Source organism: Hakea prostrata, chromosome 4 (assembly GCF_041222555.1).
Source record: "Hakea prostrata isolate BN-2017 chromosome 4, UWA_Hpros_2, whole genome shotgun sequence".
NCBI lineage: Eukaryota > Viridiplantae > Streptophyta > Magnoliopsida > Proteales > Proteaceae > Hakea > Hakea prostrata.
In genome coordinates this window covers 52,130,514-52,143,116 of record NC_142603.1, presented here as the reverse complement: position 1 = coordinate 52,143,116, position 12,603 = coordinate 52,130,514, and the positions used below count along the sequence as shown (strand labels likewise).

Genomic DNA, 12,603 nt, shown 5'->3' with positions numbered 1-12,603 from the left:
AGGAACTGCATATCATTTAATTGCCTTGTAACTAACTGACACAGAGAGTTGGGACTTCTGTGTATCTGTGAAAACCCTGAACTTCTAAAGAAGTGTAGTATTGGGCACTATGAATTCCCTTTCGATAATGACAGAAAGAATCTAATTTTGATATATTTAACTACAAATCTCTTATTGGATCCTATACATGATACTAGATGAAATATAAACATGGAGAGATCTTTCTTTACCCTCCTTTTTTGATTGATAAATGAAAAGACAAGATTTTGTAAGGCTGACAAACTAAGTGAATTTGATTCAGATCGAATATGATAATGCTTACCATTAAGGATGTGATCATCACTGATCTGATGGAAGTATGATCAGAAAAATTTGACCCACTGACAATCCTAGCAGCCATCAATGAGATTGGTGTTTCTTTGCCCTTCCATGTGATACTAATGAATCCTCTCTTTTGGAACCCTCTGGCTTCCGTGCCCAAGCTGGGGCATGATCAGGTCCGTAACGGTAATCATAGAAGAGCTCCTCACTGGCTTCAATATGCTCCTTGGCAAAAATTCCTACTCGATGATCCCCAGCTACCAGCATTACCTGTACAAGCCAATAGTGACTCAAAGAAGATAACTAACTTTTGCACCACATCCATAGACCAGACATACCTTTGCATAACAGTTAGGGTTTGATGAGTGGTTTGCAAATTTCAGCTTGTCGCCCTTACGATAAGCATCAAGAACAGACTGCAAAGAACCACTCACAGATCTCATATACAGAACTCTTCTAGAAATTGAAACTCAGAGGAAAGTGGAGAAATGTATTATACTTCATTAAACTAACAGAACTGAAACTATGATGACTACCACTACAATAAGAAGAACGGAAACGAACACAATGAGAGAGCCTATTAAGAATGAAGAATGATATAGAAATCAAAAAAGAAAAAAGATTTAGAACCACTTGTTGACAGCTCAGTTCAATACTAAGAACATTTATAATTTAACTAAAAAAAATCTTCTGCAAGAGAACAGCCTTTAGCTAGTCGGCTGAAAAGTGGAAGCTAAACTTAAGTAACAACAATGAACCTGATCCTTGGGGTATCCAAAACAGGGCGATGGAGAAGCAACTGTAGTCTATATGATACTACAACGGAATGCATGTTCATTTGCTATCAAGCTTGTCTTATCAGGGATGAAAAGAGTTGATGGAAAGTTCTATGAAGGTGATGCAATTTATGCCCAGAGGCTTTGTAAATGATAACAGGAAAGGATTATATCCCCATTTATTTTAATTCTGAGCATTTTGTGTCTAAATATGTAAAGTAAATCCTCAAAACAAGGTGGCATGGGGCCTTTGGCAGGGGAGCTGTAAGTATGTGGATCTGACACATCAGCTTTCCATGAGGCAGAAAACAGGTCAGTACAGCCTTATTCCAGAGTTGCATTACAAACATGTGATAGAAAACCATTATCCCAAAATATAATATAAAATATAAGGCTAAAGAAATTGTAGTTTATCGAAAAAGGAGAGGTTCTTTTCTTTTCCTTTTTTTTTTTTTTGGGGGGGGGGGGGTTAGGGAGGTTTAACCCAATATCACCTGCCTGATCATTCAAGTCAAAAAGAAACGATGAATTTGCACGGTCATAAATCTTCCCACGCTTATCTGCCTCACGGTGGGAGATCAGCTCCCCAGTATATTCTCCGAGATAATCATTTTTGTTAACAGGGTTCTGGAATCATAGAAAATATTATTCTGAGAATAATTAACAAGAAAACATGGAGAAAAAGAAGAAGAATCTTGTCTTCACACCTTTATGAATGCTCCCCATCCAGCAACATCAGACCTCCCCAAAAGGATCTGAAATTTTGAGATGGTAGTTGAAAATTCCATTATTGCAATCAAATAGGTTTCTATAGCTTAAACAGTAATAAGGGAAAAACTACTCACTCTTTGCTGTTGCTTTAGAAGGAGCCTCATGTTTCCACATTGATATCCATCTCCTCGTCCGGCTGGCTCACCTAAGGAGCCATCCCCACAGCTGCAAAAGGTGTTGAAAACTGTAAATGAAACTCACATGGAAGAGCTCCCTTAGATTCAAATCATGCTATTTCATTTGGACATTTATACAAAAGTTGTAACTGCAAATTCCTTGCCTGTTTAAATGTGGTAAGGTAATCAAAATCTTAGGGTGAGAAATTTTACTAGAGAAAATTAAGCCAAAAGGGTTTCAAATGGACCAAGTATTTGTGGGTTCAGTCTAAAAACAGGCACTTCACACAAGCAGGCTTAAACCTTGGGAAATTTACCCTCCCTTGACCCCTCAGTGGTGGAAGCGTTGTATACCAGGCAAGCGTTATTTCCTATGGTTTCACAGGAAAACTGAACTATACAGCAAATTGTCAGAGTGATAATTCAAATGATTATCTATATATCTATAAGAAAACTGACCAACGTGTATAAATCATTTGATTGTTAATCTTTGAGAAAGGCAGAATCAAACAATCAAGTTTTCTTTATGGTGGGGGCGGGGGGTGTTGGGGCATGGGGGACACCAGATCCATAGAATGACATAAATATAAAATATAATTGAAATACAAAGTCATTACCTAACCCAGCAATTCCTACATACATCAGGGTCACATTCCCGGCCAGCTGCAAAGCATGGGCACTGACGACTTCGGCACTGACTTTTGGCACAGTGGCATCCCCGGAACCGATTTTTGCAGCTCTTTGAACACCTGAAAATTCAGAACATGGTGACCTGACTAGATACACGTTATAGGTCACTCTTCAGGGCTTATAACTTTCATTGTTTATAGATTACTAGACTAGGCATATGTAAGATGGGGCCAAAGGAGTTCTTTATTTTTATTATTATTATTATATTTTTTTTGGGGGGAAGGGGGGGGGGGGGGGGGGGAGGGATGATGTAGTCTTCATATGATGTACAGATAGAAGCTTTAGAAACAAAGGTTTTAAAATCCGGACCAGGACAACGCATGTGGAGACCTCTTGTAAATGTATGAGTAGAAAAAAGGAAATTAAGTTCATAGGGCAGATTTCAAACTAGAAAAGATATTCCCGTGGTCTGAAGCTGCTTAATGTAGATTTAGAAAAGGATAGATGAAGTGAGATTGGATATTGTTAGACTCGTTACTGCATTACCAATAAACATAAAAGACAATAAATTGTGAATATGTAACTTCTCACCCACATCAACTTCGACCAATATTAACATGAAAATATCACAACCTCTCTGAGTTTAGTTCTCTTGATACTACTTCTCTAAGGACAACATTGCATAAAAACCATTTACGCTATGTCAAAATGAAAAATCCTGTTATAGAAATATATACCTTCTCAAGCTACCATTTCATGGTGAGATGTAAAGAAAAGCTTAACATACCCACAGTACTTCTCACAGCAAGTTCCATTTTGCAGACATGAGCACTGCTTTCCACACAAAAGCTGGCAGGCACATGGTGTATACTGCTTACAGGACTGATGTTTCCCATCTGCAATTCTTTTGCGACTTGATGGATGACCTACAGATTTCCAAGTATATTTTAGCTTCCTTGCCCTTCCCCTTCGACGGAATATTCTCGATCTTGTTGGCAACTCTTGATCCTAATAAAAATGTGATTTAGAAAAGCACCCAAACAAAGCAGCCCTATGTTGGTTGCTGGGATAAAAGTCTCAATAAATATCATGGAGAAAGACAAATATTACAAACTGCCCACATATCCCACACATAGTGATTGCTTAGCAACACCCTTAATTATTGGAAAAATGTGGCAGTAACATATCAACAGTCCTACTTTTTTTTTATTATCTGTCAGTAACATATCAACAGTCTTCTTTTTTTTTTCTTTCTGGTTTTTGGTTTTTTGGGAGAATGCAATTTATGTTGATTTATTAAAAGGAAGCAATTGGAGGGGGCAAGGAACCTAGATAACAGATAGTGTCAAGCAACCAAGAAAAGGACTACCATAAATAGTAGGAAGCAGCACTTGAAGACCTGAGGCTGGAGAATTACTACTTACACTGGCAAATGGTTGGCAAATTACTGTTCAAGCCTTATCTTGTAAGCTTTATGAAACCTTTCACCTTTTCTAGGCCCTATTTCAACAAGGCTTGCTTCTCTTATCAGGAAATACAGAAAAAGAGAAGGGGCAGGGGTGTGGGGGAGGAACATTATTAATAATATGCGCCAAATCTGTGGGCTGTATTTCAGTGTCAGATTGATATTTGAGATTCCACATCCTGTGTTGACAAATGCACACCGACCTAATGTCAAATCAGGCTTCACATCAGTGAGCCTCACAAATTAAGCTCTATCCATTAGGGAAGATTGGGTAGAAAAAATATCTATTCTATAAAATTTTAACATAGACGGAATAATCTCCCTAGTCGATGTACAAATGCCAAATGACATCGATGAATATTAGGACAAGTTTAATTTTTCCCTTGCACAGAGAAAGACATGGTCAAGTAAGGTAACTTAGCTTACTAGTTACTACATAAAACATTAAAGAGAGGGGGTGAGGGATCATGATCCTTGGTAAGTGGGCATGCATTTTGCCAATAGGTAGTATTGTTTTCCTATTAAATGGTTATGCCACGCATATATGCATCCACACAATTTCCATTTTTCGCTTCATATTGACTTTAGCTTCTTAAGAACTCTTGTTTCAGGAGCTGTTATACTAATGCAGATAAAGTTTATCGAAAGAAACAAGGATGTACACCACAGGTGCATAAATAGCTCACGCGCTATATGATAAAGTGCATAGTTAGAGAGTTATTAACTGAGTTGCATAACTCCGCCAAGTATTTGTTTGGACATCAATTATTGGCTTGTGATTCCAAGTCCCTAGCATTAGATAATAGGCAAACTCTTTTTTCCACGTAGTGGAACAAGCAAAAAGACAGAAAAGATTTGATGCAAACCGTATATTCTGTATCAGCTTTCCCATTGTCTTCTAGGCATGCATTTGGCTGATCATTAGATCCATGTGCTATTGCAGCGCCATCATGGGACATGTACATGTATACCTCCATACAGGTCTTTAAGCCAGGTAGTAGGTTTCTAGCTATAAGGCAACTGCAAGGGAAAAAAAACATACCGTGAGCATATAAACATGTACCAGATATTTAGAAGATATGTTTAGAAAAGCAACCCAGTTTAATTATACTCCATGAAGCAAACACATTTAATCAACAGAAATGTATCTATGCTTCCCAGTTGAACTACTAATCACAAATGAATTACATTCGAGAATTAAAAGATATGGCTTGAATATGAAACTACAGAACTAATCTAGACTTATATTTACACACATTCAGCAAAATTTAGTTGCGGATTGAACAATTTACAGCTTAAACTTGTAACCTTTTTTTATGGCCTTATGAGTTCTGCAAACATTCATCTTTTAGAACCCTTTATGCTGTTAATATATAAAATGCTGCAAAATATTGTGAAAAATGTAGCTTTGCTACATCAGGTTATATGCTTAGACAAAAAAGTATTGGAAGACAAAAACGGAAGCTGGATTATAGGAAGGTAATCCTCCTATTTTTTTTGTATGAGATTGTAGTTGTCAATGAGGTGGAGGGTTGCATAAGTGCTAAGTCGATCAAAGCGCCCATTGTTATTTTATTAGGGTAATTGTTAGATCTACTAGATAAGAAGCAAATTACTAGAAAAGTAGCTTTTGAATTTGTTTTACATCCACTATTTCCATCTTGAAAGATTTACTTCATTCCCCAGACACGGTCATTACTCATGACAACTAAGAATAAAGTTAAAAGCAAACTTCCAAAACTCGCCCCAATAATCTGTTTTTGTGTGCAGCTTTCTCATCATGTTCTTCTAATCATCTCTCACTCTCGATTTGAATTTCATGATTTTTGTTTAAAAAAAAAATCATATTAACACACAAATAATCAATGTATATTCATCAGAGTAATAAGAGATAATGACCACTAACCACTGCAGGCCCTTGGATTTTGATGCTCAAGGTTCCTAATCCTGGATTGGAATAGTCTAATTTTTTCTGGATCTGATTGGTATCAACCAAGACCGATACACGCATACAAACAATTGTAAAGAGTAAAAGAAGACTCCTTTTCTTTTTCTAAAAAGAACAAGGAAAATTTGCCATATTTGGTCTGTTCTGGTCAATACTTACCCCAATATACCAATCTGAGACACGATACAAGACTAAAAATAAATGGGAGATATTCTGGACCATGAAGAAACAGGGGTTTGTGAACCCTAAAATGGCACCTTTGGTGGTGTTGGGAAAATTGGCCTGCTTTCTTTTTGGTATGCTCTCTAAATCCGTTCTTTTGCTTTACATTTCAAATCGAGTTAGTTTTTCTGATAGCCATTTCAACAGCTTTTACTCATGGGATGATGGCCCATTTCTGAACAAATAAGAAAGGTTTCTACCACTGACCTCGGCCTGGTCCCAGCAGAGCACCCAGAGCCAGTCCACCTTTCACAGTTTCACGTACAAACATGCAGTAAGTCCCAAAAATGTTCCTAAACCAGTAAAACGGAAGAAAATTTTGATATAGGTAGGAAGGGTAGGGAGCAATCAAACTTATGGTAGGACACAAAAAACCCTGAAAAAGAAGATCAACCCAGTGACTGAAGAATAGATGGATGAATTGACCTGATTCCAGTGGCTGATTAGCTGCTACCGGCTAATGACCAACCCTCCTGCTCCTCCGTCTCCCCCTCATCCAACTCTGGCCAGTAACACCCCCCGAGCCCCACCTCCTCTCCTAAACCCATTCCTTGGTCTGCCCTCTTCACCACATCTGACCCCACCAAAACCTCAAAGTTTCAGTCATTCCTACATTCCCCACACCCCTGCTTGCTCCTCCCTGCTCACCCACAGCCCAGCCTTAGCTGTTCAACCAGGCATCCTTCTCTGGCAACACGCTGTAGCTGGACAACTCCTAGCACCCTAGCCTCCTACAACGTGGTCAGAGCACCCTCTCTAAGCAATTGCTAGTCGTTGGCAACAAAAGGCTTCATGAAGGAGAATGAGATTTTCATTTTCAAATTCTCCTCCATCTCCAATAACAAAAGGTCCTTCAACGCTCCCTTAGCTTGTAGGAACCACTCCCATCTTTCCTCCAACAATGGGAAAAAGTTACGTCCTCCACAAGGTTAACCTCAGCAGCCTTCTGTTGTGGATCAACCTCCCTGGTTATCCATTAGAACTTTAGAACTCCAAATGCCTGAGCAGGATTGGCCCAGTTCTTGGCAACCCTTCGCTCAGGCACAAGAACCACAGAGATGGATCATCAGTCCTTTGCCTGTATTTGCATTGAAAATTCTGAAACAAAGCCCTTGCCAACTCTTGTTTCAATTGTTGATGACAATGGAGTCATCCTCAAGTAGCTGATCACCGACGACTGGAACCCCCTTATTACAACAGATGCCCGGTCTTCGGCCACTGTTCTTGCTACTGCATATTTTTCCTAACCATCCAGCCTCTGCCTGATGCCTACACCACCTCCAATGAAGGCCCTACGGATGCCGCCGTCAACCTCTGGGTTAACTCGATACCTTACCCCCATGCCTCAACTATTCACTTGAATGATAGCCGTGACCCAAGTAGTGGCTGGAAAAGAACTACAAGACGTCACCACCACTGGCAAGGTCAACCACCATTGGGATCCCCTCCTTCCAGAGGTGCCCCATGGTTAATCGAGAAAACGACGATTGCCACCTCCTCTGCTGTTGTTAGACTTTCTTGTCATTTGGCGATGGAAGCTCCTATGGAATCCACTACTATGGGATTTCCTTGGGCAAAGCTCTTTCCCTCTGTCTCTAGGTTGAGCATTGACATTGAAGTTGCTTGCTCCTTGCAGAGCCAGGAAAGTAGCGATGCAGCTTCCCAGATCCCAACACCTCTACCTTTCTCTATGAAGCCTCTTTCCTAGTTCATGCTTCTTCTATCCCTAAACCCTTCCCTAGCTCCTGCCCATTGTTTCTCTTTTCATCTAACCTTGCAACACCACCTATAAAACCTCCTTCCCCTTTTCATCTAAACACTAAGACAACCCTTGCCATCCCTTTTACCCCTCTCATCATCGATTACGACTATCCTTTGCTCCACATCTCTAGGGTCCACCAATAACCACCCGTCAACCCTTTCAACCTAAGCTCCTTTACCTCAGCCTGCACCCTCATACCTTGGGCATCACCCACTACTAACACCCTTTAACTATAGTAACCCATTGAACCGAAGTGGCTTGACCTATGGACAAAGTTAACCCTCCCCTCCTAGTCTTTTATCCAATCCTCTCCATGAACTAAGCCAACCCACCACCTCATCCCTAAACCAAATCAACCCAACTATGTAATCTTCCCACCCCTTTCACCAACTCGCCTGCCTCATGCTGCCCCCTTCCCGTCCCTTGATCATCCCTTCCCCCTCCCCCACTTGCTCCCCCCTGTTCAGGTTCCGCCGTAGATGCTAGTATGCTTGAAACCACATCCCCCTTAGTCATGAATTGTGGTTGGCTCATGTCCTTGGAAGTCAACCCTGTTGACCCCCACTCACATCCCCTTACATGGCTATACCTATGCTTGTTAGAAGCATGACTCTTGATTTTGATATTGAACACCCCACCCACCTCCAGTCATGTTTGAAGCCTTAATATGAAATGTTAAGGGTTTGAACCCCCTAAACAAACAAGCAGATGTAGATCCATCATTAGATTTATCAAGGTTTCCTTATCTGCCCTCCTTGAGACCATGTCTCTATGAGACAATGCCAATTGGATCGTAGCTTGGTCTTTTCCTCCCAACTACGAGTCTACGACTACTCTACCAATGGCTGCATTTGGATCTCCAAAACCGCTCCAAAATCCAAATCTCCTCTTCATACAAAATTTTGCATCTTCGTTTATCCCTCCCTTCTTCTTCCACTTCTTCATTTCAATTATATATGGCCTCAACCGCACCATTGATTGGCTTTCTTTATGGGTGGACTTAATCTCCATAAAACTTAGGTTGATGGCCATGCTTGGGGTCCGGGGGGTGACCTCAATGCCGTCTGCTTCAGCCATGAGAAAATTGGAGGCTGCTTGCTTGATCCCATTGCTACAATGCCTTTAATTCTTGCATTAAGGATATAGGCACAATCAACCTGCAGTGGTTAGACTACTTCCTTATCTAGAAGCATAGGATCAATAATGATCTTCTTAGCTACCCAGCTTGACCAATTTCTCCTAACTAACTCTTGGTTCTCTCTATCACTCATCCCATGCCTCTTTCCTTCTAGCCTTTTTGATCACTCCCCTTGCCACCTTCACATTCAAGCCACTCTTATTTTGGCTAAAAAACATTTAAATACTTGAACAGGTGGTTCTCCACTCCTTCCTCACCATATTCCAAGATGCGTGGGATAAATCAGTCCGTTGTCCAACCCTTCCCCCGGTCGCTTTTGCCAAGAAGTTTCACAACACCAAGTTAGCCCTCAAGTTTGGAATTCGTACATGTTGTACCTTTGGCAACATCTACTCTCAAGTTTCCTCGTCGATAAATCTCACCATAGTTCAATCTCTTCTCCAAACCAACCCCCTCAACCATTACTTGGCCTTGGAATGAAATTCCATTGTACTAACTTCTACTCTCTCTCCTCCTAGGAGAAGATTTCTTTCACAAAAAAATCTTACGTCCAAACCAACCTTTCAACACTTCCATTGCTCCCTCAAAGCTTGCCATAAGTCGAACCACTTTTGTTACCCCTTCGCAATAATGTTCTTGGATCACTGATGCCCTTAGCATCAAATGAGAAGTGGTCTCTTCTCCTCTCTCCTTGCTGCTGCTTCCTCCCTTACAAAACCCCACTCCCCCCAACCTATTAAAAAATTTATCCACCCATTCCTCCTAGACTCTCTCAAAGCCAACCCTTCCCCCCTCTAAGATTCTTGAAGCCATCAATTCCTACAAACCGAATAGTGCTCACGGTTTTGATGGTTTAAGCATTGGCTTCATCAAGGCCATCTAGGACCTCATCTAAGAGAACCTTCTTTGGGTTAACCACAACTTCTTCAACCCTTTTCAACTCTCCTCAATCAGACAAATCTTTCTCTACCTCATCCCCAAAGCCTAGGGCCTCCTCCCTCTTTGACTTTAGGCCCATCTCCCTCCAAAACTTCCTCTACAATTTCATTGTGAAAATCCTCGCCAACTGCCTCAAGTGGGTCATCCCTCACCTAGTTATCTAGAATCAATTGGCATTCTTCTTGGGTGGGAGCATCTCTAACAACATTCTCCGATGTGCAGGGATTGTTCAATGCCTTGTTCATTCTTGCGCCTATTTTGCTCTTCTGAAGGTGGGCATCCACAAAGCTTTCAATTCCCTTCGATGGGATTAGCGATGTGCTTCCCCAAATGGGTTTCCCTTCCACTTTCGTTCACTGGATTTGTATTTCTTCCCCATATTTCTTGATAATTACTAATGGTTCCCTTATTGGCTTATTTTCCTCCCATGTTGACATCTGCCAAGGTTGTCACCTCTTCTTACCTCTTCTCCCTCTCTTTGGAAGTCCTCTTCACGATCATCCAATCCATTAACCAATTCTTCATGTCTCCTATCCCAAAATGTAGATCCCTCAACCTAACCCACCTTACTTTTGCTGATGATCTCATGATCATCTCTAAAGCTTCTAATTCTTCCATATCCTCCATTCTCTCCTCCCTCTCCTTCAAATCTCTTTCTGGTTTGCGTATTAACTTAGAGAATTCCAACATCTTCACGGCTGGTGTCTTGGACTTTGTTAAAGCCTCCCTCTAGCTCAGGGGCTTCTCACTTGGCTCCCTTCTTGTTGTCAACCTGAGGCCTCCTCCTCATCCCTGGGAGGCTAACCACCATTATATCCTTATTCCCTATACTAATCAACATTCGCAAGAAGCTCCAACTTTGGAAGGGCAAGTTTCTATCTCCCATTGGTAGGGTTGTCTTAATCAAATCGGTCCTCTATTCCTCCTCCCATTACTAGTATGGCATCTTCCCTATTCCAAAGGCCATCATCAGAGCCATGGAGGACCTTTTCTATGCCATCATTTGGAAAGGCTAGGAATCTTACCATTTCCTCTACCAGCTGGTCAATGATCTACCAACCTAAAACTGAAGTGGGCATTAGTATTCATTGCATTCATGATCGCAATACCACTACCCAGTGAAACTTATCTAGGAAATTTCTACCAAACAAGATTCCACACAGGTAAACTTGGTCTACTACCACCTCCTAAAATCTAACTTCATTTAGACCATTCTCTACCCATCCAATCCTTCCTGGGTCTAGAGGAATTGACGACAGCTTAGGCTCCTTGTCCTTTTAGCAATGTCCATCATTGTCTCGAATGGCTGCTCTAACTCCTTTTGGTTCAATCCTTCGCATCCACTAGGAATACTTTACAATGACTTTGGCCCTTGCATTGTTTGAATCCCACATCCCCAACTCGGCCACCCTCTCCACCTTCATTGCCAATGGCTTTTGATCCCCTCCCCCTTAACTCTCAGATAGATGTGCACCTCCTTTTGTGCCCCCCACTCCCACCCCCATAATAGAACCATTTGGCCCTCCCCCTCTAGCATCTTCTCTTCACTTGTATCCTAGGCTACATTGTTCCTTGGACCCCTTAGTTTGGTTGAAAGGTCACAGCCCCACCACTCTTTCACCCTCTAGAGATCCCTCAACCTTTACCTTCCCACTTGGGCATTCCTCATCCACCGTCACATCCATGTTAGCCCAAATGCACCCTCTATTGGAATGATACGGTAGATGTAATCACCTCTTTCTGTCCAGTCCCTTCCCCAGCTCCCTCAAGAGAAAAATCCTTGTTGTCTATTAATCCTCCCTCTTGGAGATCTTATGGGTTTTGCTCAAGTCTGGGTCTAGATCTTAAGATCTTTCACCATATCTCCTTTTTGAGATACAGTTGGTAAGATGGCTTTTGGTGCTGCCATTCATCACCCAAAAAATAGGAATAGATTTCCAACTCTTGATCCTTGGACTCAATTTGAAAAGTCATCTATTATGAAGTCTCTTCTAAGTTCCAGTTGCTCCCCTATCCCCTTGTCTTGGCACACCAAAGAACAAACTTCTTGTTGTTACCTAGGGTCATGCTTCTCCTTTTCAACCTTCTAGTTAGGCTGTTTTTCCCTCCCCCTTTGTACATTCTTTCTTTTTTGTTAGAAAACCAAGCTTTAATGAACCAAATCAAATCTGAAACGAAGGAGAAGAACAAAGAAAAAGAAGAGGAAGAAGACGAGAGAAGAACCACACAAAGACCTGTGGTTTTAGCAAAGCAAAACTAGAATCGCAGGCTTTCTTTATTTACAGAATTCAAGTGCTAAGCATACAACTTGAGAGACAAGAAACTTGTCCTCTAAAAAGGAAATAAAGAGTACAACTCATGGATAGAGTTTTCTAGTATTCTAACTCCTAAAATCTGTGCAAAATACAAAGTATAGAAAAAGGAAAGTTCTGAGATGATTAACTAGGAGAAAATAGAAACTATGCTTTCTAAAAACTCCCAAAACTTGTGTAGCAAGATTTCTACACTAGAGATA

General features: G+C 41.0%; 1 protein-coding gene across 4 annotated transcripts in view; it reads right to left on the bottom strand.

Moving 5' to 3' along the window:
* Window positions 1-12,603, bottom strand: part of SWN (SET domain-containing protein) — a 51,523-nt gene continuing 38,920 nt past the window's right edge. For 3 of the 4 annotated variants that reach the window (XM_089153511.1, XM_089153512.1, XM_089153513.1), the window contains 8 exons: window positions 4,946-5,099; window positions 3,402-3,622; window positions 2,602-2,733; window positions 1,943-2,033; window positions 1,805-1,852; window positions 1,596-1,724; window positions 660-737; window positions 1-591 (listed from right to left, as the gene is read on the bottom strand). In XM_089153511.1, the coding sequence (XP_089009637.1) occupies window positions 400-591; window positions 660-737; window positions 1,596-1,724; window positions 1,805-1,852; window positions 1,943-2,033; window positions 2,602-2,733; window positions 3,402-3,622; window positions 4,946-5,099 (1,045 nt within the window). In that variant the 3' untranslated portion in view covers window positions 1-399. Of the gene's footprint in view, window positions 592-659; window positions 738-1,591; window positions 1,725-1,804; window positions 1,853-1,942; window positions 2,034-2,601; window positions 2,734-3,401; window positions 3,623-4,945; window positions 5,100-12,603 lie in introns of all 4 variants that reach the window. The other variant, XR_016173085.1, reaches the window with a different exon arrangement.